This window comes from Diaporthe citri, assembly GCF_014595645.1.
Source record: "Diaporthe citri strain NFHF-8-4 chromosome Unknown scaffold_7, whole genome shotgun sequence".
Classification (NCBI taxonomy): domain Eukaryota; kingdom Fungi; phylum Ascomycota; class Sordariomycetes; order Diaporthales; family Diaporthaceae; genus Diaporthe; species Diaporthe citri.
The window spans coordinates 4,390,998-4,413,045 of record NW_025064852.1 but is presented as its reverse complement, the minus strand read 5'-3'; the positions used below and the strand labels follow the sequence as shown (position 1 = coordinate 4,413,045).

General features: G+C 51.7%; 8 protein-coding genes across 8 annotated transcripts; 3 read left to right on the top strand and 5 right to left on the bottom strand.

The window, feature by feature from the left end:
• Nucleotides 1-372: 372 nt before the first annotated feature.
• On the bottom strand, nt 373-1,838 carry INS49_014349 (uncharacterized protein; the record flags this gene model as incomplete). The annotated part of the gene is made up of 2 exons (XM_043175040.1): nt 373-555; nt 612-1,838. 2 exons carry the CDS (start codon nt 1,836-1,838, stop codon nt 373-375), a joined length of 1,410 nt encoding a protein of 469 aa, XP_043021985.1.
• Nucleotides 1,839-2,649: 811 nt separating this feature from the next.
• On the top strand, nt 2,650-3,604 carry INS49_014348 (uncharacterized protein; the record flags this gene model as incomplete). Its single annotated transcript, XM_043175039.1, has 3 exons — nt 2,650-2,847; nt 2,910-3,486; nt 3,573-3,604. The coding sequence occupies 3 exons, from the start codon at nt 2,650-2,652 to the stop codon at nt 3,602-3,604; spliced, it is 807 nt and encodes a 268-aa protein (XP_043021984.1).
• Nucleotides 3,605-5,524: 1,920 nt separating this feature from the next.
• On the bottom strand, nt 5,525-6,908 carry INS49_014347 (uncharacterized protein; the record flags this gene model as incomplete). Its single annotated transcript, XM_043175038.1, has 3 exons — nt 5,525-6,177; nt 6,250-6,415; nt 6,729-6,908. The coding sequence occupies 3 exons, from the start codon at nt 6,906-6,908 to the stop codon at nt 5,525-5,527; spliced, it is 999 nt and encodes a 332-aa protein (XP_043021983.1).
• A 3,053-nt stretch (nt 6,909-9,961) lies between these two features.
• INS49_014346 (uncharacterized protein) lies at nt 9,962-10,825 on the top strand (the record flags this gene model as incomplete). Its single annotated transcript, XM_043175037.1, has 2 exons — nt 9,962-10,063; nt 10,175-10,825. 2 exons carry the CDS (start codon nt 9,962-9,964, stop codon nt 10,823-10,825), a joined length of 753 nt encoding a protein of 250 aa, XP_043021982.1.
• A 556-nt stretch (nt 10,826-11,381) lies between these two features.
• INS49_014345 (uncharacterized protein) lies at nt 11,382-12,103 on the bottom strand (the record flags this gene model as incomplete). Its single annotated transcript, XM_043175036.1, has 2 exons — nt 11,382-11,809; nt 11,884-12,103. 2 exons carry the CDS (start codon nt 12,101-12,103, stop codon nt 11,382-11,384), a joined length of 648 nt encoding a protein of 215 aa, XP_043021981.1.
• Nucleotides 12,104-12,699: 596 nt separating this feature from the next.
• INS49_014344 (uncharacterized protein) lies at nt 12,700-16,087 on the bottom strand (the record flags this gene model as incomplete). The annotated part of the gene is made up of 6 exons (XM_043175035.1): nt 12,700-12,855; nt 12,920-13,380; nt 13,454-13,904; nt 13,972-14,756; nt 14,815-14,999; nt 15,771-16,087. The coding sequence occupies 6 exons, from the start codon at nt 16,085-16,087 to the stop codon at nt 12,700-12,702; spliced, it is 2,355 nt and encodes a 784-aa protein (XP_043021980.1).
• Nucleotides 16,088-19,059: 2,972 nt separating this feature from the next.
• Nucleotides 19,060-19,416, top strand: INS49_014343 (uncharacterized protein; the record flags this gene model as incomplete). The annotated part of the gene is made up of 1 exon (XM_043175034.1): nt 19,060-19,416. The coding sequence occupies one exon, from the start codon at nt 19,060-19,062 to the stop codon at nt 19,414-19,416; it is 357 nt and encodes a 118-aa protein (XP_043021979.1).
• Nucleotides 19,417-19,691: 275 nt separating this feature from the next.
• On the bottom strand, nt 19,692-21,690 carry INS49_014342 (uncharacterized protein; the record flags this gene model as incomplete). The annotated part of the gene is made up of 5 exons (XM_043175033.1): nt 19,692-19,713; nt 19,781-20,012; nt 20,077-21,276; nt 21,334-21,406; nt 21,463-21,690. The coding sequence occupies 5 exons, from the start codon at nt 21,688-21,690 to the stop codon at nt 19,692-19,694; spliced, it is 1,755 nt and encodes a 584-aa protein (XP_043021978.1).
• Nucleotides 21,691-22,048: the final 358 nt, after the last annotated feature.

The window sequence follows — 22,048 nt, the reverse complement described above, 5'->3', positions numbered from 1 at the left end:
TAGTATTCAGTGCTAGCTGCATCTCTTCAAGTGAGCACCGAAGAACCTGCTGCTCGCAACTTCACTCGTCGATCCGTCTCTGCCCGGTCGAGAGATTCCAGGGTACAGATGCGAATAGCCCAGGCTTATATAAATTACAGAAGCCTGTAATTCAACACTCATATCGGACACCCACCCGTGAGAATTATGTTACCAATTTGAGTCTGCACTGGCTTACATGTTTCTTCATACACATACAATCTGATCTGGTAACTACGGTTGTTGCAACTCACACGAGGGGATGTATGTATTCTGTTGTCCTGATGTGATGAAGACTACAAACGGAGTAAATAATATGAGAGAGGAATCCCACCTAGACCTGTAATTGTGCATTTAGGTTGTGATGGCGCAATCCCTGCCTCGTCCTCTTTCTCCGCGTTGGCCCATGCCTCGTTCCGCCACCGCGGCTGATAATTCACCGCTTATGCCACCTTCAGTGTTAAAGCTTGCTGCTGCTGAATTGAGAATGACCTCATCATCAGCTTCAGTAGTTCCATCGTCATGCAGAGGCGGGGACTATGAACGGAATCATCAGCAAAAACGAAATCCATGGTCGGTTTAAGATTGCATACCAGTGCCTTCCTTGTTGAATTTGATGATGAAACCCTAGTCTCCCGGTCTAGACCACTTTCGTCGTTGGGATTGCTTTCTGTGACTGAACTGTTCTCATCGACACTGATCTCCCTGATGCGAGCCAAGCACTCCTTCTCCAGGGGTTCGTAATCCCATCCGATTTGCGAATTATTCCCCGCCAGGATGAAAAGAATCCACAGCGAAAAGTTCACGGTGAGCTTCTGGAAGTCGTCGAGGCTCTGCCGTGTGTCGCGGTGTACTCCCCACCGGATGGATTTGAACTCCAGCCGCCCTTGCTCTATCATCGACTCCCGGATCAACTCCTCTGAGGGAATGACGGCACTCTCGGGATCTTCTTCTCTCAAGAGGCTGACGCGCACTAGGAGGACTTCTTCACACGTGATAAGGAAGCCATATCGAGCGTTAGCCTCAACACAATACGTGTAGATTTGCCGGAGCGGTCTCGCTTGGTCGTGTATGCTCATGCCATACTTCCAGCATCCTTTGCTGTCGAGATATTTTCCGTTCTTACGCGTCACGTCTTTGCTCTCCCAGTGGCCCTTGATGTCGCTAGGAAGCCGATCTACTGACATATCCTCCACGCGCTTACCCCCGCCATCTGGCTTGAGGCGGCGCATCTTCTTTGGTGCTGGACTCGGCGTGGTAGAGGATGAACGGGATCTTTTCACGCTATTGAGATCCGCCTTGGCTGTCCGGCGCGGGTTCCGCCTGAGATTGTAGTGGTGGCAGGCCTGCTCAGAGGTGTCGCTGTGTTCATCAGAATCTGCCTCCTCGATAGCTGGCTGCGGGTCACGAATGTCAACTTGGTCGGTTTCGGGAAGCTTGTATCGCTTGGTTGTTCCAGTGACCCAGAAAACGGGTCTCAGCGAGTGCCTGACACAGTCAAGGGCAGTGTTGACAACTCGAACTGTCCAGGAGTCGAGTATCCGTTCGCCCGTCCTCTCGTTCTCGTGGAGCCGCTCTTCGGGAACAAGGTCGGGCCCATAACTCATGATCCGAGAAGCCTGGCATTCCGCCCAAAGTTGGGCGCCGAATATTTTTTTTGACATGGAGAAATCAAAGTCCTTCCATTTCTCGACTTTTTTCGGTGTGTACCAGTCTTCATTTCGGCTCTGCGTCGACATCTGTGCAAGCGCGGTCAACCTCGGGTTCTCATGCGTGAGATACTCGAAGATACTATTGGCTGGTGTGCGGACTTGAACCATTTCGTACGGATGGCTGATGCTATAGAGCTATCGCATTACTTGACCGGCGGGAGCTCGATGGCTTCGAGGAAGCGAGGGCAGGCAGCGCCCGGGGAGTCCGAAGTCATACCCACCGGATTTGTACTCATCTTCGCCATGGAAATACATGAGGGTCCCGGACACACCTCATTCCACAGCCTGCATATGGACACAGAGCCTGCAGCTCGTCGACAAATAACAACATCGAACACGTCAAATGGTGCCATGTGTGGTGGACCAGTAAGACTATGCATGAAAAGAAAGGGGACGGTTGGTAAATACGCAACCACAGATCTTCCAGCTTGGCATCGTGGGGTGGGGTTGAAAGCTACATATCTTGTCACCGGCTGCAAGAAGATCCCGTGGCACGTCGCACTGGGGGTGGGAGATGGTGGGTACAACATACCTCCCCACTTCAAGAAGATGAGTAAGGGCGCCGATAACAGCGCGGAAGACCCCGACACAGCCCACGGAAATAGCTAGCTTGTGTTATGAAGACCAGTGGTCATCCCTTAATTAGATGCCAATGCGACACGACGTCTGCGGCACACGATGGGCTGCCGCGGCTCTGGTCGGACTGGAATGTCCCGATGTATGCTTGATAATAAGGAGCGTCCTTTGCTTCGACTAGGGAGCTTGTCAGTTTTACTTGACCCGCTGCACGCTCGCCTCCTTTGGATTCATATCCTCTTCTCCGGCCAAAAATGCAGTGTCGGCTCTATAGCTCGACGAATCTCCGTACTCTCTGGCGGTCGACGCAACTGTACCTACGCCGCCACATAGATTGCCCATAATGGCGAGGAACGTCGCAGAGGACAACTGGCGCCTGATGTCTTCTGCCGAGCTGCCGCCATGTGAAGGACCCAAGCTCCAGGCATTCAAATACCGCTCTGCCCGCATCCATTGGGGAGATTGTATCGGCGGTGACATTGGCTCGCAGTCTTATGTATTCAAGGTGAAGATCAAGTCCAAGACCTATGCGTTGAAAGTTGTATGCTGAATAGATCCGAATTCTTTTATCTCTTGAGCCTTAAGGACTTACAAATGATGCAGTTCAAATTCTTCAAGCCCTCGACCCAGAGGTTCGTTTTGGGTCCCAGATTGGGGAAATTAGTCAGCGACGACGAACTGGCTTTCCACACTGATCCCTTTTTCGCCGAATGTCGGGCCTACAGGCGCATTGAAGAGGCGAGAGCCAAGGAAAAGCGGGTGCGGAAGGTCGTTGCCCGTTGCTATGGATTCCTGGTACTTGGAGCTCGAGATGAGGAGCACCTGAAGAGGAACGGGTTTGATCTCTGGCCTAGTACCATGCTACCTGGCGACGGGTATCGAGCCATGGCCGAGGGGAGCCCAGTTCGTGCCCTCGTGAAGGAGTACATCGAGAGAGACCCAGACCTCGATTTACGCACCATGAACGGGATGCTCAAGGACATCCGGTTCCTCAACAGGCACAAGTGTCTGAACAGAGATATCAAGCGGGACAACTATCGCGACGGGCTGCTGGTGGATTTGGGATGTGCTTGGACCGAACCCCACTGCCTCATCCGCCTGGTGAGTAAGGAGCGCGTGGAGACTTGGAGGATAACGGACAGGGTACAATTCGACATAATGGCGAAGGAACAGGGGTTTGGTGATTTAATTCGTGCGATGCCCAACAGCAGATATCGGCAGAAACTGCGATCAGGAGCACAGGATCGGCAAAATGACGGGACTCAGACGGGAGAGACTTCAAGCGTCTCATCAAGTAGTAGATCGACTGGCGGAAGCAAGCAGAGACAGTAAAACGTGGCCGCCAGCTCTTCTGCTGTGTTCATGGCAAACAGCAGGAACCCAGATAAACATTGCTGTTAAATACATCGATCGATATCAACGCCTAACGTTTGGGACCAGTGGGGCATAGCAAGGGAATCAGCATTGTGTGCTCGCGATACAGTGGTGTTCTAGCAAGCTCTGTTCTATACATTCACATAGCTATCAACCTTTTGTTCCGAGCCCGGTGAGGTAATAAAAGCACAAGATATATCGTCAAGAGGACGAAATTCGAAGCCAGCGAATGACACAGAGTTCGTCTCCCAAGATTACCAAGTATTAGCCACACCGATATGGCTGTTGCCATTTGATACTGTGCAAATGTAAAGTTCCTATGGATTCTGCTGTAATAATCGGAAGAATACACAGATTCCATCTTAACTATCCACTCGAATAGTCCAAAAATGTTCATCACTTTATAGGTTTAATCACCTGTAGTGAGTGAGATTCTCTCGATGCAATTTGAAAGACGCCTGAAACCGTGTGTATAGATCCTTGCCTCAAGTCCTAGTACGAAGGCAAGCGCAAAGCTCATGTTGCAATCTCGATTTCTCAGATGACAGGTTTGAAACGCCTACTCCCCTGGCTAGGGCTGTTAAGTGGTTGACTCAGTGCGTCTCTCAGCAGCACATCATCTTTGTCCTTGTCCACATGGTGGACACGCACGTGTCTAACAGCACCGGCTTGTTAGCATATTATGAGGCACAAAAGCCTGACTCTGTGGAGAAGGAACTTACCGTTGCAGGTTGTCTGGCCTTGGGTATTTACGCTTGCCGTCGGGGCAGAACGGACACATGTATGTAGGAAATAAAAAGCGCTGCTAGTGTGCAGCTTAGAGAGTTTATATATTCTGAAAATGTACCCAGGAGAATCGTGGACCAGGCCATGCCGGATCATCTCAATCTTTCGTTTGAATCCTTTGCCTCCTTCGGCACGGCCACACCCATTAACAGGACAATAATGGGGCCGCGATTGGATCTGGATGTTGGCGTGAGAAGCCAAAAGATATTGAGTGTGAAATGGTGGCGCTCTGCATCCTTCAAATTTACAAATATATTGGTCAACATCTGCAGAGTTTGCGAGAGGCATTATATTTGAAGACGGAGATTCGCATCCACAAAAACGGAGGGTACATCCACACAAGTACCCCCCAATATACAAACACCCAAAATACCTCCTTTTAATTAGCCCTTACCTTACCTAACTCTTTCTTAACTTAATTGCCATTTTATATTTCTTCCCTGGTTGGCAATTAAGTTAAGAAAGGGCCGAATGGGGCGAGGATGAATGGTGCCGATAGGTACCGCCGAGCATCACTTGAGGCCCAACCCGGTACTCTTTGTGTTCCTCCAAGTGAGCGAGATGCGTTGAAGGTACGGAAGTAACTTTGGAAAATGATGGTTGCTTTGGAGAGGCGTTTGTATATTTGGGGGGTATATGTATGGATGTACCCTCCGTTTTTGTGGATGCGAATCTCTCCTTTCTTATATTTTGATCCAGTCCGTCATTGTCTGAGCCAGAATCGTAATCGAAGGCGGGCCTTCTTGTCATGCCGGATGGGGGAAACGGATAGTATGGACTTGGTGGTAGGAGCACAGAGTCAGGTAGGGTCTCTGACGATTCTTCCTCAGTCGGTGGGTCAGGCAGTAGAGGAGATCTCTTGAACATGGCTGAAGGAAAGATTGCCTTAGGTTCTGAGTAATCGCGCAAGGATGGAAGCGATAGCTTGCTGGGTGGAAGGCGCGATCTCTGGACTGTTTCCACAGGTTGTGGACGACTTCGGTTTTGGAGCTGGTCATGAAGTAGTTGGTCATGTTGTTGCAGCCGCTTCCGCTTGTGATCTTGACCTGAATGTGTCGTCAGCTGAGGTGAAGGAATATCGTACGCGACGATGACATACTGGTTGCGGTAGCCTGTTTCTTCTCAGAGGAAGTAAAAGAATCCTTCAGAAATTCCCAAGCCCTGGAAAACCCTCTTTCCACAGCACCTATATAGCGAATAATGTTGAGGTCGGATTCACCCAGGCGGGGCATAGCCGGTATGAAACAATCCTCGTGACCGCTGAACGCCTGCAAGTCTTGTATGGTGTCTGTGCCTACAAGAATGTCCGCATTCAGATTGTCCAGGATGTATAACTCAAGAAGCATCTCTTTGCTTCTGGGAATGAAGCCTTCGACGTCGCTGACGCGGCCGATGGAGAATGCCGTCTTGATCATGCCTATGGTATAGCCTGTGCTCCCATCTGCAAATTCAAGCTCCACACATGAGTCTTCCACATCGAAGACTCGAGAAGCTGCAAATTCTGGGCTCACCAGGTCCAGATCTGATCCTGTGTCGGCTGTGGCGCATCCAACATAGTTGCCGACTCGACAGACAACGTCCCTCTTCGACCGGCCAACGCTGCACACCCGAAGGGCTTGTATCGAGGGAACGAGCTCCTCTACAAGGCGGTCACCGTGTTTCGTCAAAGTTTCTGTGGCCTGGAGGAACTCAATTCCCATAATCATGGGAACTGCTAGAGTCTGGAAGACCTAGAAAACGCATTCCATGAAGGAATTATCCAGAATTTCCTCCCTGAACGCACATTTGAGATAAACCTGACCAACGGCGGAGACTGTTCGGCCGTTCGCCAGCACGAAGGTTGAAGGTGCTGGATGCTGAATATCCATAACTTGGAGGCCGAATTGATCAGCAAGCTTCCGTGACATAATGTTGTCATCTGATCCACTGTCCGGACAAGCGATGACCGACTCCGCATGAGTGTCAGTGAACACCGTCAATGGTAAACCCAGTCTTTTCCTTAGCCTTCTTGGCGCAAGACGAATGGGCTTTGGAGAGCTGTCACCTGTGAGGGATAAAGCCTTCGCTCGGCTTGGTCCCAAACACTCGTGGGATGACGAATCTTGTGCAATGCGTTGGTGGACTTCTAGTTCAGTATCTCTCTCCTGTGAACAGTGGATGTCTGAGCCTTGGCTGTTCGAGTCATCCGGCAACTATGATCAGTGAGGGCTTGTTAGTGGAATACAGGACCATAATTGACAATCAGATACGATTATCACGCACAGGATAGCTGAGGAATTCATTTTCCAAGAGATTGTCAAGTTCCCAAGGCTCATAGTGAGGGTTGATTTTAGGGTCGAAATCCCAAGGCTCCGATGGCGTGGGCCCGTCCAGAGTAAGTTTGCGAGGTACCAGCAGCGGTGAATTTCGGGGAATGACCTCGTCTGGGTCATAGTATTCCATTTCGGTGAGCATGAAGACCTTTTTGACAAGGATTTCACAGATTCTTCATCTGATTTTGGGAGTTTGTGTTCCTGGGCAGTGATATGGGTGAAATGTTTGGAACTGTCCTAAAGTCGATCACGAAACATTCTTAATCTTGAAGGGGGCTAGCCCTGACACGAGATCGCTCTTGTGCTACCACACTGTGTAGCGTAAGAAGTGTAAAAAGTGGCACAGCTATGAAGGGGCTGAGCAGCGAGACATGCTTGGAAGGGTGGGTGGTGAGTGGCTCGCAAGCCCTGATTCTGCAGCACCGGCTGCAGGCTCTGCTCCTGACGTGGCAGCATTGGCTGTACAGCCCCATTTCCTAGCAAGCGACGTCGCCTAATCTAAATGAGTGCGACCACTTCCAGGGGTTCTTGCTGCAGCAAATAGAAAGAAGCCAGGGGCTTTCATCGGGCTTTCATTACACAATCTGCTCTGACACATCTGACATTGGTCCAACGGAATCTGTTTTCCAAGTGAGTCACCATGAAGGTTTGGTCGAGGAGAATCTATCGATTCACTCAATGCTAACGGCGCCCTCAAGGGGAAGTCTTATCCAGAAGTGTACTATCCATACCGACACACGTGCGACATTTATGCTCGGTGATCAGCAACAGGATACTCTGTTTCGTCACGCTGCATGATGACGCTGGGGCCATAGGGCAGACCTGTCCAACCACCAGCGCTGCATTTGATAGACTGGACAGACGTGACAGACGGAGATGTCCTGCAACTAAGCCTTCGTCAATAATCAGGTCAGACCCTTTCTCTGACCAACACTTATCAAGGATGAATTCACCGGGAGATCAAGCCTACATCGATGGATTCCCAGCACTGGCAGCTTTCGTCGCCAGTGATCCAGACCGCTCCACATTTATATACAAAAGATTTGACCGCCTTGCCTCAAGAAACCTTCTCATACTACAAAGTGAGCTGGCAGAAATGCAGTCTCAGCTTGATGCATTTGATAGAGAGGATTGGGCGAGATATCAGAGCAGACGCCCGGGTTACCAGGCTGCTCTTCAAGATCTTCAGAGCTGGGAAGCCTACAAGACAACACATGGTCCCGAATCAGACCGCTTGAAGTTGGTTGCAGAGATCAAAAGGACTCTGAAAGAATATCGCAAGTACATGAATCGACCCAAAGGCTGAACATTACTCACCGCACAGTCCAAGCATTTCTAACGTCTCTAAAGGAGAAGCTTTAATATTCGAAAGTACCCTAGCCTCGGTACCACGACCTGACAGGAATACACTGAAGGCTTTTCGGTCCAACTTCTTCCGAAAACTTGGCAATGAACATTTCGGTACTAGAAGGCCACAGCTCCGAGGTTTATGACGACCCGGATGACCTTGTCGCTCTGCACAACTCTAAGCCGCCAGACAGGCTGACCACATTTGTCAAAAATGACTTGGGTTTTCTATTCAAGGACAAGGCCAACAGCCACTTGAATGAGCATGATTCTATAGGCTACGCCTCAGGGGACAGAATTGCGAACTTTATATCACCTAAGCACCATATTAGCAACACTGCTCCTTGTTGGAGCTATACTGGTTTTGTACAAAGTCAGCAACAATGACCTACGTTTGGGGCTGATCGCCTTGTTCACTGTTATCTTTGCGGCCAGCGTTGGCTTGTTGACAAACGGATCTATGGCGGAGGTGTTTGGAGCAACAGCTGCGTCAGTAATCCCCTTTAGTGTCCAGATGGCTATGCGACGATCTATCGGAGCCAACTTTGCGTTACTAACACGTAACAGTTATGCTGCTGTCCTGGTTGTCTTTGTTAGTGGAAATCTCACAAGTGATTGAGAAGGGGTTTCTTATGTAATGGGACTTGCCTTCCTCACTCTGTACGTCCTCGACTGGAGTAAATCGGCGGCAGTCCCATGAAAGAGGGAGGAACACGCACGCAGACATTGCGTATCAAGGCAACTGGCTTATGGCCCAACACAGCCCTGATAATTCGAGCCCTTGGAGCAGTGACAGGTGCTCTGTCAAAGCCTTGCTCGGAAGAGCCACTGGGCCGGGCATCTAATTACCCATTTGGGTGTCGTCATGGTAGAGTTTTGTCACTCCTCGGCTGATGGCGGTGGGACCAGGCTTGCCAGGCGGCGGATCCGCGGATCTAGGACGACAGCGAGGGCTTGCTGTGGAAGTGGAGCTGACTGTTCAGTGGGCGCTGCGAGCTCTTTAGGGCCTCTGATGAGTACGCGGGGCGAGAGGCGTCTGCATCCATCGCTAGTGTTACTGTCGTACACTGTTCAAACTTGCTGGATGTCGGCCGATATCGACTTGGTCTCAATAACTGGCATGGTGTTTTCGCCTCAGTGTCAGGTATGGACCGGATGTGGGGGGAGAGGCCGCAATTTGAAGTGCCAGACACTTCCTTTGATCACAATCTTCACTTTCCTCTTGTAATCTATAAGTAAAGGAGCAGTTGAGTCAATGGTCAATAGATATACCGCTGAAAGCTCAAGTGGCAAGTGGGGAATGTCGGGGTTAGGGTCGGACATTGTGGCAAGCCCCGGTGGCGACAAATGTTGTTGAGACAAGCGATACGTCCTGTAGGCGGGACAAAGATGCCTAGGTGACGGAAGTTGGACTATGAGCACCATCCTGAACTCACTAACAACTTGGAAGGATCAACCGCACTCATTCAGTGACTCCCAACCAGCCCCAGGCGCCCGTATCTCTTTGGCTACCTACGTATGAGGTAATCTTGACCGGCCCAGGGACGTCGACCCCTCCGACTGCACGCACACTGTCCACCTTCACCAGCACACACTTCACACACAAGCAGTCACCATCACCTCGTCTCACACCATCGACCGACCAGTCAGTCCCAATTGGAATAGCCGAAGGACCTTCACTTCCCATCATACCGGCCGACAGTGGCTTCACTCTTCTCACCCACGAGGCCACTCTCCCGCCTCCCCATTGGCACCTTCCCCACATTGAGACAGCATCAACAAAGACAACCACCACTACTCAGGAGCAGCACCAGGACACTCACAGCAACCACCAGCATGGCCTGGCGCAGCTCCGGCACGTCCAATGCGGAACTGGTCGCGAACCTGTGCCGCAACGGCATGATCAAGGACGACAGGGTCAAGCAAGCCTTCTTGAAGGTGCGTCCACGAACCGTTCATCACATGTTACCACCCCACCACCAGCCCACGACCCCTCGCTCCCTCTCCCTTCCTGATGAGCCATCCGTCAGTCACACTAACAATCCCTAGGTTGACCGCGCTCACTACGCCCCGTCATCCGCCTACAACGATTCACCCCAGTCCATCGGCCACGGCGCCACCATCTCGGCCCCGCACATGCACGCCACCGCCGCCGAGCACCTCCTCAGCTCCCTCCAGCCGCCGGCCGACGACTCCTCCTCCGGCCCCAACCGGCCCCGGCGCGTCCTGGACATCGGCTCCGGGTCGGGCTACCTGACGCACGTGCTGGCGGAGCTCCTGCCGCCGCCGTCGTCCACCCCCGAGGGCGGCAACGGCCCCGCCGCCGTGGTAGGCCTGGAGCACATCCCCGCGCTCAAGGAGATGGGCGAGCGCAACATGTCGCGCAGCGAGGAGGGGCGGGCGCTGCTCGCCAGCGGGCGGGTGCGGTTCCGGGTCGGGGATGGGCGGAAGGGGTGGGTCGAGCCCGGGGAGGAGGAGGCGGGCTGGGACGCGATCCACGTGGGCGCCAGCGCCGTCGAGGTGCATGACGAGCTTATCCAGCAGCTGCGGAGCCCGGGGAGGATGTTCATCCCTGTTGATGACGAGGATGGCGGCGGGGGGCAGCATATCTGGGCTGTTGATAAGGATGCGCAGGGGGTTGTGACGCGGAAGAGGTTGTTTGGGGTGAGGTATGTGCCGTTGACGGATGCGCCTAAGTGAGGGAAAGGGAAGGACAAATGAAGCGGGATGTGCTTTTCTGAAGGATGGTTGAGAGTGGGCTAGCTTGTACGAGACTGGTGGTCGAGCAGGAGGGTCGGTATGGCATTGATTTTGGTCACGGGCGTTCACTCTCTATTGAACCAGTCCGGTATGTTTTGATGTTGGTCGGTCAAGCCTGAATTTAGCAGCAATAGTGGCAATCTTTGCTTCCTGTGTGTTTTGGCACATGCAGACCGTGAGTATGGATGTGTGATGTCCGGCTTGTCTCACTCATCCTCAGGGTGGATGTCACACTTGGACATTTTGGCAGATATTGACTCCCTCAGTCTTGTATCTCATGACACATGCGGTCGTCTCTAGAGGTTCACTGAAAACCTTGTCTGAAGTCTATCACCCCATGTCTACTCCAAATCTACTCTCGCATCCGAATGCGTGCTCAATCCACGGGAACCATGGCCACCAAGCACAGGGCCACCAAGCTTTCCAGCAGAACGTGTCAACAGAGATCACGAATCTCCCAAGCCATGACACGGACAACTGCGCACACACAGCACCACTACTTAGACACAGAGCCCTTCTCAGGCGTAGCAGCCCTCCAGTCCGCCTTGCGATAAGCAAACGGCAACAGCTCGTCCATACTGACGACCCGCAAGCTACCCAGACCACCACCGCCACTACCACCTCCCCGCTCCGCTGCCTCGCCGGCCGGTCCCTTCTTCCTGGTGTTGGTATCGACGATAACCCGGATGTCCGGGTGCAGGTCCATCAGCACCTGCCTGCACCGCCCGCACGGGCTCAGCACCGTGACGCCGTCGTTGCGCACGGCGACCATGTGCGTGAGGGTCCCGGGCGTGCCGCACCCGCCCGCGGCGGCCGTGCCGAGGACCACGAGCTCGGCGCAGGGCCCGCCGTTGAAGTGCGTCACGTTGATCCCCGTGAAGATGGTGTGGCCGTCCGCGCTGAGGGCCGCGGCGCCGACCTGGTCTGCCGGGTGTGGATCAGCGAGTGCTTGCTTGACCGACTGCATAAGGCGCGTGCCATGTGAGTTTTCAACTTACGGGTCGTCTGGTTGGTAGGGTCTACCTTGGCGATGGTCGCGTGGGCGGCTGCGACCAGGGAGTGCACGAGGACCTCTTCGCGGTTGGTGGCGTTGTTGGTCGTGGCTGGGGCTCCGGGCATGTCGGAGATGTCGAGGGGCGCCGAGTTGCCCATGTTCTGGATGACTTCCTCCTCGGGGACGAATCCCGCTGGAGATGGCGATGGTTGTTGCGCCGACATTGCTTCGGATGGTCGGGACGGAGCTGTGAGATGATGCCGAGGTTGACGGCCGGTTCTGTGTGTTGCTCCTGAGGAGCGGTGACAGGAAGGGTAGGATTGTCTCTGGTTGAGTCTGACTTGACACGGTGCGGCACAGAGAGATTGGGCTGGGCTCTGTTGGGTGTTGGTTGTCAGAGCTGAATGTTTGGTGGTGTTTCTGAGCGTTTTCGGAGATCAAAGACAATCTTGGAATGCGCCATCCTGGTTTAGTCCCGAATTGGAAGACAGCTGGTTTCCGGTCTTATATAATAATTAGGGACATTTTGGACCCCAGACTCATCGAGACCAATTGATTCACTTGATTGATGATTATATCACTGCATTTAAGTGAATATGCACCATATTGAATTGCAGACGACAAATCCAAACTCGTACCTAGGCACCGCATCTCAAATTCACTGGGCGCAACAATTATGAATAAATGAAATCTTATAATAGTCATCAGGTTTCACTCAAAAACGTATATACACAGAAATTCGTATCATGAATTTACCGTAAGAAGCATTGGAGTCATAGTCTGGGAAGATATCTTCCAGACAGTAGAAACGCCTGCCTTTCTAATGCTCGAGTACATCATGCACTTGAGCAGGCATCGGGCACTGGGCAGCAGTAGGAACGACGTTGGTCGCGCCGCCAGCACCACATCGGCAGCCCTGCTTGCCCGGGTACTCGGAGCTGCAGGTCCCACCAGGCTCATCTGGGCAGCACCATCCCTGGAAGAGAGAATAAAAGTCAGCAAACACTCCGAGTTAAGATTAGAGACAGAGTTATACTAACATAGCAAGCAGGGTTGAAGCTGTAGCAGTACATCGGCTCGATAGCAGGCGCACTCGTCTCAGCCGCCGCCGTCGACGTGGCAGACGCGGTGGAGGTGACGGTCGCGAACGTCGTCGGCGTGGCGGTGACTACCGTAGAAGAGCTCGAGTTCGATGGCGGCAGCGGGCACGACGCCGCCAGGATGCCGCCCAGGCCCAGCGTGGTGTTCCCAGCTGCCTGGCGTCCCTGGAGCATCATGTCGCGCCTTGCTGCGGGAGCCTCGCCGTCACTCGAGGACCCGTCGTCCTCGACGCACTCGTGCGCGCCGTTGTAGGCCACGTTGTAGCCGCCCTCGACGCGCGCCCAGTGCAGGGAGGTGACTGAGTCCTTGGCGGCCTGGGCGACCTGCGAGGCTGGGAATGCGCCTGTGTAGTCTGGGTGGCCGAGCCAGTAGGCGACCATGCCGGCGACGAGTGGCGCGGCTGTGGGGGTACAAAGGTCAGTATGTCGGTTTCTGTGAATCGCGGTGTGCATTGACCCGGATCATATACTCACCGAAAGAGGTTCCCTGCTTGATCCGGTACGCATCAACTCCCTCGTTGGTAGCACAGACAATACCCACGCCACCAGCCGCAGTCGTGAGGAGCGCACCGCCCTGGGACCAAGACGCGATCTCGCCCTTGTCGTCCACGGCGCCGACGGTGATGAGCGGCAGCTCGTCCGCCAGCATGGGCGGGTAGGTGTTGATGTCGCCGCCGTAGTTGCCCGCCGACAGGATGATCGGCACGTCGAGGCTGACCAGGACGCCGAGCACGCGCCGGAGCCGCGCGATGCCCATCTCGGTGATGGACTCCTCGCTCGCCGTCAGGCTGCACGAGATGACCGCCTTGCCTTTCAGGCCCCTCTGCGCCACGTCCTGGCCGATCATGGCGAAGGCGGCGATCAGCGTGGCGACGTCGTCGTTTGTCATGTCGACGGCTACGAAGTCTGCCTTTGGTGCAGAGCCCTGGTTGTCACACAGTCAGTACAAACAAAAGTTTGAGACGATAATGGGCGTTCCTGTCTGAACATACCGCAGTGTTTCCAACTGCCTTCGACGCCGCACATGTACCGTGGGACTCTGCTCGGTCGCGGAGCCCTCCGCCAGTCATGTCCGGAATGGTGATCTTCCGAGTAGTCCGACCGCCGTCGGTGAACTCCTGATGGTCCATCAAAATGTCACTCTCAATAACATAAACAGAAATGCCAGCCCCGGCGCTCTCATCATAGTCATACGTCGTCCCAGGCTGGCTACCCTCAGCCGTAGAAAGCTGAATCAGATCAAAGTCATCCGTATCAACATTGATGACCGCCCTCTTAGCAAGGTCCTTCAGGCTCCGCCGCGCCGTCTTGGGCGGTGCAACGGTCTCCCCCTCGACCTCCTCAGCCGGCGCGGGCGCGGTCAGGTTGGCGTTCACCATTGTCCCCTCCACGGCGCTGTTGCCCTCGACCTCCCGCAGCTGCGTGTCGGTCAAGTTCGCAACCCACATCAGCGTCGTGTTGGAGTTGCTCGCGGCGTCCAGGACGTCGACCACCTGCGGCACCTCGGGCTTGACGAGGTCCTCGAGCGTGGTCAGGAAGGCCGCTGTGTCCGCGCCGTCGGCAGGGAAGATCATGTACGGCTTGGGCGTGCCCGTCGGCGGCTGGGACGACGTGGGCTGGGACGATGAGGGCGGCTCGGACGAGGTCGGCGGCTCCGAGGTGGGTGGCTCTGATGTCGGGGCCGGGTCGTCGTTGCCCCCTTCTTGGCTGGCTGTTGCTGTTGCCCCTGCTGCGATGGGGATGGCTGCGCCGCCGCTGATGGTGTAGAACCCGCCGCCTGCGCCGCCGAACACCACGACGCCTGGTGCGACATCGACGGTGTCTCCATTGCTTACTGTGACTGTGGTTGGCGGTGCCGATGTGGATGATGGCGGTGATGATCCGGTCCGGGTGATTGGACGTGATGACAGCACGGGTGCTGAGCTTGGTGGTGAGGATGGCACCCGGGATCCACCGGGTTGAAGAGAAGTGTTGTTCCAGCCGCTCTGCGCAAGTGATGGAGCTGCGGCGAGGCACGCTCCTAAGAGAATGGAAAGTCTCATATTGAGAGACAAGAACTGGTAAAGAATGAAAATGCAATCTCGAACCTGGGGATTGAATGAAAGAATGAAGAGCAAGCCTTGACCATCATCATATTTCAGCCATGATAGCGAACCAGTTGGTCGTCTTATACTGTTTACATCTTGACGATTTTCTGCCAGCCTTAGTTGATCTGCAAAAGTCATCCGCAAACGGTACACACGGTGCTATCCCAAGTCATGCGTAGAGCCCAGCCAAGAGGGGCGAAGCGCTCAACGCGCCCAGACTCTGACTCGCGACCGTTGAACAGACTAGAGCCGTCAGCCTTATTGCATCTGATGTCGATTCATCCGATCGTTTCAGGGAGATTATGATGGCATGGGGCTCTCCTATCAAATCCCGACAGTTTGGCCGTGCGTGGAGCCCATGTTGTCGTGCCAAGGATGAGGTTCGCGATTTAGAGTTTGGCCGCACGTATAATTAGCACCAGAGACTTCAGATAAACATGTGCTTGTCACCTGTCTAAACAAGGGTCTGAATTGTTCTTATTTTGCTAGCCCGCTTGTTCCTGGAATCGTCCACTCGGGCCACTTATTTAGTCCGACTAACCGAGTCTGGAGCCGTGAGGGTGTTTAACCCCACGCCGACTACATGTTATCTTTGCTTGAGAGCTGCGGGTAGATCAGCAATGAAAAATTTGAGTATAGACCCCTGGACCATGAGTCCGAATGCGCAGATAGGCCCCAAGATACAAAACACGGTAAAGCCATACGATGCACTTTGAAATTTGGCATCGCGCTGGAGCCGCTCCGTCGCGAGGCCGACCTGCATCGCAGCCAACACTACAGCGACGAAGACAGCAGTACCAGCCATCCACGCAAGGTTGTCGCGGTGGAAGCTGCCGTAATTATTCCAGCCCCGGAGGTATGATTGGAAAGGCGGAAGGCGAGTGCAGCGGTTGATTGTGTTGATCCGGGAGAGACGAAGCTCAGCGCGCAGGAAGCGAGGGTGGACGTTATCTGGATCATGCGCGTTAAGGAGTCCTCTAGCCATGTTTTTCCATTCGTCCCACTCAATCGTTGCGTCCATCGCTTTCCGAGGCAAGAGACGTTTCTCGTTGGCAAGGAAGAAGTCGGTCTCTGATGAAATCAAACAGGCATAGGTGTAGAGAAAGCCGAGGGCGACCTTTCGCAGCTCGTCCCTACACCAGGGCGCCGAAAAGCCTGGGCACATGCAACCATAGGGGCACCTTAAGTTTCTTTGCCAGAAGTCCGGGTCGAACAGGAACCTTGGTATGGGCTTCAGAAAGATTTTCCCGTCCTTGTCCCAGACTAGATGCAAGTCCATCCGGTCGACAACGACAATCTCGCGGCCTACAGCGATTTGAAAATGCAATTGCCTTGGGGCATGCTTTGCGCCAGCAAACCATAGATGCTGAAGCATTTCACCCAAGCGCCCCAAAGATAATTCGTTGCGTAAAAAGGCCGATATGTCCTTGTCCGGATCAGAGACGATGCACTTTCCACTGGCGTTATAGTAATGGTAAGAAGCTGGCAGGAGATCTTTGGCGTCATTATTGATTCCCGGCACTGCGGATGTGAAATGTAAGACGTCTATTCAGGATTCCAAGGCTTTGAAAACACTCTGGAATAATTCTGACGTACTGGCCAGATGATGGAATCTCTTGATTGCTTAGCCATATCTTTTGAGCGTGGGCGTCACTGGTTTATGTGTCGATTGGATGCATGCAGGTTTCGAGCGGCCTGGCAGTTGTGTCCTTGATATAGTTAAACGAGACTCAGCCCACCGACTATTTATGCGGTGCTTATATCTACACTCGTGGCTGCATCTCGTTGGCTAAAATCAGCGCCCAGACCGGCCGCAGATAATGGGGTATGCACGCGTTGTGGCATTGAGGAGAGGGAGATCCTTGAAAGAACAAAAGGGGCTATCTTTTTTGGTGTCCCGAGCCAGGGCATGAACATGTCAGACATTTTTGGGATGCTAGAAAATCAGCCGAACGTTGATTTGGTGAACGGCCTCTCGAACCAGTCAGACTTCTTGCCCAGACTGGATGAGCAGTTTGGGAACATCTCCTATCTCTAGAGGCTCCAGTTCTTCTGGGCGTTCGTGACGAAAGTTACGCCGATTGTGGGAGTAAGTCCATTTCTAAACAAATTATTTTCAGTACATACGTTCTGCGAAAACAACTAAATGAATGACAGAAGGCCTCCACACCGGGCAAGTTTACAAGGACTGGTCCTGGAACCGTGATGGTGTCGCGGGAATTTGCAACCAGAAATTCCTGGCATTCTCAACCTTCATCAACCCTACGAAAACCAAGTATTGATATAGCTAATACTTAACCTTAACGCTATTAACTTAAAAGAAATTTAAATTTAAAACCATTTCCTTAATTAATATTTATTATTATTTTATATAACCATTGAAAAATGTTAAAATGAAAGCAAATTTAATGTATATAATAAAATAAATAATATAAAGAAATATAACGTGGTTTACCACTAAGTGGCGGATATTACCAAGTGGCGGATTTTTATAGCTTTTTGCGGGGAATGCAGGGAAAAGGTACTTAAAGAGCTGTTAAGAAATGCTAATAAATCTAAGCTATTTACTATTAAATTTTAAGTATAATTATCTTTATAAAAGATTTAATTTTAACCTAAAATATAATATATATTTTAAAATATATAATAAGGTATATATAGTAAAATTTGCATCCTTTTTAAGTTATTATTAAGTAAGGTGCATAGGCTAATTTCGCTTATTTTTTTGCTTTATTATGGCTATACCTTAAATCTTAGTTTTTAATTTAATTTAAAATAGCTGTAACCCTATAACCCTAACCCTAAAGCTATATAAAAACCTTATTTAAAAGAGGTGTTATTTAATGATATAATTTTTATTTTAATATTTAAATTTAATTAAAATATAATTAATATTTAAACTTAGCTAAGTTGTAAAAAATCCGCTACTTAGTGATATCCGCTACTTGGTGGTAAACCACGTTAATATAAATATTTTTTTAAAAAGTTTAAATTTATTTCTTTATTATTAACAATTAAACCATATCTTGGAAAATGAATAATTAGTTAAAAAGTAAGGGTAAAAAAGAAGGGTTTAACATTCTTTTATTAAAGGATTATTGTTAAATATATCAAGTTATATAACTTTATAAAAGAGCTTAAAGCTGCTATGGAATAGTTTAAAAGCTAAGAAGATAGTAAATAAACTAATGAATAATTGATTTTAAAAAACATAGTGTGGCCGAAGCCCCAATTGACTTGAATTGACGTATTTGAGGCCAGCTGCTATGTCTCTGAACCCTTTTGTGGCATCCAAGATGGGATGTCTCGGCAGACTAACATCGGAAGTCGACCCCCATCCTTTCCCACTATGGTATCTTTGGAATTAATGTCGGCATCTGCTTCCCCCAGCAGCTTAATGACGGCTTCGTCACTGATAGTATTCTTATTCGATAACGCCCACGAGAGTGGCGTCCGACCGTCCTTATCTTTCGACTCAACATCGGCACCTCTCTCAACCAGTAACCTAGCGACCTCTGATCCAGAGGTTCCAGCAGCCCATGACAGCGGCGTCCGGCCATAGTTGTCCCTCAAATCAACGTCGGCACCTCCCGTAAGCAGTAGCTTGGCGATGTCTGCCCCGTCATGATACGTTCCAGCAGCCCAGGACAACTCCGTCCGGCCGTCTACATTCTTCGACTTGACATCTGCACCTTTCTCGAGCAGCAACTTGACAACGGCAACATGTCATTTGCTTGCAGCATATGATAGCGGTGTCTCACACCAGCGGCGGCTTGGCTGTGTATTAGCGCCTCTATCGAGCAACAACTTGACGATAGCTTCATGTCCTTGCCCGACGGCACACCTCAGCGGCGCATCCAACCACCTACTCTTCTGATCGACATGGGAAATTCTTTGGAGCAGAAGCCTGACTAGGGCCTCATGGCCTTTCCAAGCAGCCAGCGTTAGCGGGTGGTCTAGACTATCACTGCCGCTCGAGTTCACAGGCTCGCCATGGCTGCGCGAACTGAGGAGAAAAGCAAGGGCTACAGCTTCCTGATTGTGGTCAATAAGATCATGCAGAATACCTTTTCGTCGTGTGAAAGTCAAGTCGCCGTTGAATTTGGAGGCTTTGTCCACAGGCTGCTGATACTGTTCACAGAGCCCGTGAAGCGGAGACGTTGGTGGCTCGTTCTCCGCCTGGGTCCTGAGAAATGTCCGGACCGCTTCATGACTACCATTAGCCAACGCGGCGAGAATCGGTGCACCGCAACGCCCAGCTTCAATTTGGAAGCAAAACTTCCTCCGAGAATGGTTGCGTATAAGGTCGGCCAGGTTATCCTTCCCAAAGATGTAGAGGAGACTGACTGAGTCGGTTAATCGCCGGTTGTCATATTGTTCCAGAGCGTTGTGGATGGGAATCCATCGTTGCAGAGGAAAACCGGAAAGGAATGGTCCCTGATCGATTCCATTGCCTTGAGCGAGGTTGGAGTGATGGAAAATGTTATGAACGGAGTATTTGAGAAACGGATACCTCAAGCTGATGGTGTTCCGCAGCTGTTCTGCATGTGAAGCCCGTGGTAAAGGATCTGGTATCTCGACTTGCTGGCTGATCGAAGCATTCAGCTGGGCAAGGCAGCAGTCTCTCAAAACTTGGTGCCCATGGCCCTTGAGATTTTCGGAGGTCCCTGACCACTGGTTTCCGTAATTACCAAGCAAAAAGCCTCGAACGGACTCGTGGATAAATTGGACTTCGGAGGCCTTGTTCCGCGTCACTTCAGCCAGGCCTTTGGAAAAACTTCTCACAAAAGTCTTCATATCGTCCAAGTCCAAATCTGCTTTGTCCCAAAAGCCCGAGCACTTCTTGTCGGAACCAAGCTGGATGGCGAAGTAGAGCTCCTGGGGCTTAAGAGCACGGCTTGCGAAGAGAATCCAGTTGAGACAAAGCTGCAGCTGTTCGAGGTTCTCTCCATCCCGGGAAAGTAATCATCTGAAACAGGTCGTTCAGTTTCGGCGGGATTTCATGGAGACGTTCGCGTAGCTTCTGGATGGAGATGGATTTGTCATTGTTGAGCATATGAAGAACCAGGACGACCCAAAGGAATATTCCGGAAGACTTGCCCAGGATTTCGGAGCGGAGTGCCTCGACGTGCTTGGACTTTGATTTAAGTCTCAGCCTCGACTTGACATATTTCCGGGTATCCTCCGTATGCCCGATCTCGTCTTCCAAGCTAACTTCGATGCCCTTCTTGATGACGACAGTCGGATAATAACGACTGGAAAAGCAGATCTGCATCTGAACCCTCGTTTCCGCTGCGTAGTCACACAGCTCTTCAAAAAAAGAGACCACGTCATCGGCCTTGCTTTCATCGCACTCATCCAGCGCATCAACGAACATCGTCAAAGACCGATTCCCAAGTTTGGGAACAGCATACTTCAACGTTTGCTTCAACGCTTGCTCGGACCACTCATTCCTTTGGATCGTTCTGGCACCATCAACTGTCATCCACTCCAGACTGTCTTTGAGATCCGATGCTATTCCGAAGAGCTGATGAAGAAGAGAGCGGTAAAGACCCATCGTATTCTTCTCCTCGGCCGTGCCTCGGGCAAGAAAGAAGAACGACAGAGTTATTCGCGACGGATCGTCCTTTAAGTTGACTTTGGTCTCTTCGAAGAGGTGTTTCATCAAAGTTGATTTTCCGGTGCCTGGATTGCCTTTGATCCAAAGGAAGCCACCGTGCTCTGGTATTTGTGCCACATATTGCCAAGATTTGTACTTGGAGTCGGCGAGGAACCAACGGCAGGTCGTTCCTTGGGCAGGCGTTAAGTGTGTCAGGCGCTCATCAATCTTGGAGAAGTAGAGTTGATGTATGAGTTCCTGTTTGATATTCCTCATCCCATCGCATGACACTGAATCGCGTAAGGCGTGGTCGTCGGCGGCTTGTGGATGGCAGTTTTCCGGTGAATGGCTGGTCAGCCGAGGCAACTTCCCAACCGGGAACGGAAGCATCTCGTCAGCGGGTCTCTTGGCCGAGTTGTTGACCTGCTTTTCTCCAGTCAGACTTCTTTGTTGACCGTTAACCGAGTTTCGCTTTTGCGGGTCCCGTATGACCTGAGGAATTTGGAACTCCTTCTCTTGGATTCTATAGCGGGTAGACATTTCTTGCATCTGCTTCAGGATGTAGGCAACGCTTTCGTACTCGGCATCGTGGGACGAGAATTTGACTAAATCTGAGTGATTCCGACGAAGGGCTATGGAGTGGGCCGAAGAAGCACCAGCAGGCGGACAGCTAGTTGCAGAAGGCTGGCTGACGAGGAATCGGGCCGGACCGTCCAGCTTCCATCGTCCGGTTGCTGGTTCCTGCAACACACTTAGCATCAAAGACGTTTCTTGCAGTACCGGGTATGTCTACATACCTGAGTAGCTGTTGGTGATAGTTCTGTCTCGTACAAGCAGAACAGCTGGAGCTTTGTGCGCTCCAGGACTTTCGAGAACTCCTGTCTCTGGCGCCTAAGCACTTGGGAGTTCTTGCAATTGAGTGACTCGAGAATGAACCGATTTGGCTGATCGTTCACAATGGGAACAAGAAATTCGATGTCTAAGCCATCATTGGGAGTCACGAAGAGGAGTATTCCCGTGATCATGTGGAGGAGGTTAGGGAGGCCATTTTCGAAGCTTGGCTCAGCGATTCGAATCAATGCCTGTTTGACCAACAACCCGCCGAGGCTATGACCAATGAGAAGAAGGGGCTTTGTCTTGTCGGTTGGCAATATTTGACTGATAGCAATCTGGAGCGGGCCAGCTAGATCATCGAGTTGAACATGGCTCTTACTATCCGCCAGCTGGCTCTCGTAGCCAAAGATCATCACTCTGGCGGTAGGTATGTCTCGTGGAAGATTGTTCGTCAACCACATATTTCCATCCTCCTTGTGCACGAAGGATCCAAAGGGATGGCTGCCTAGGCCGGAAACGGCAAGCACATCGATCTGATGCTCCTCGTCT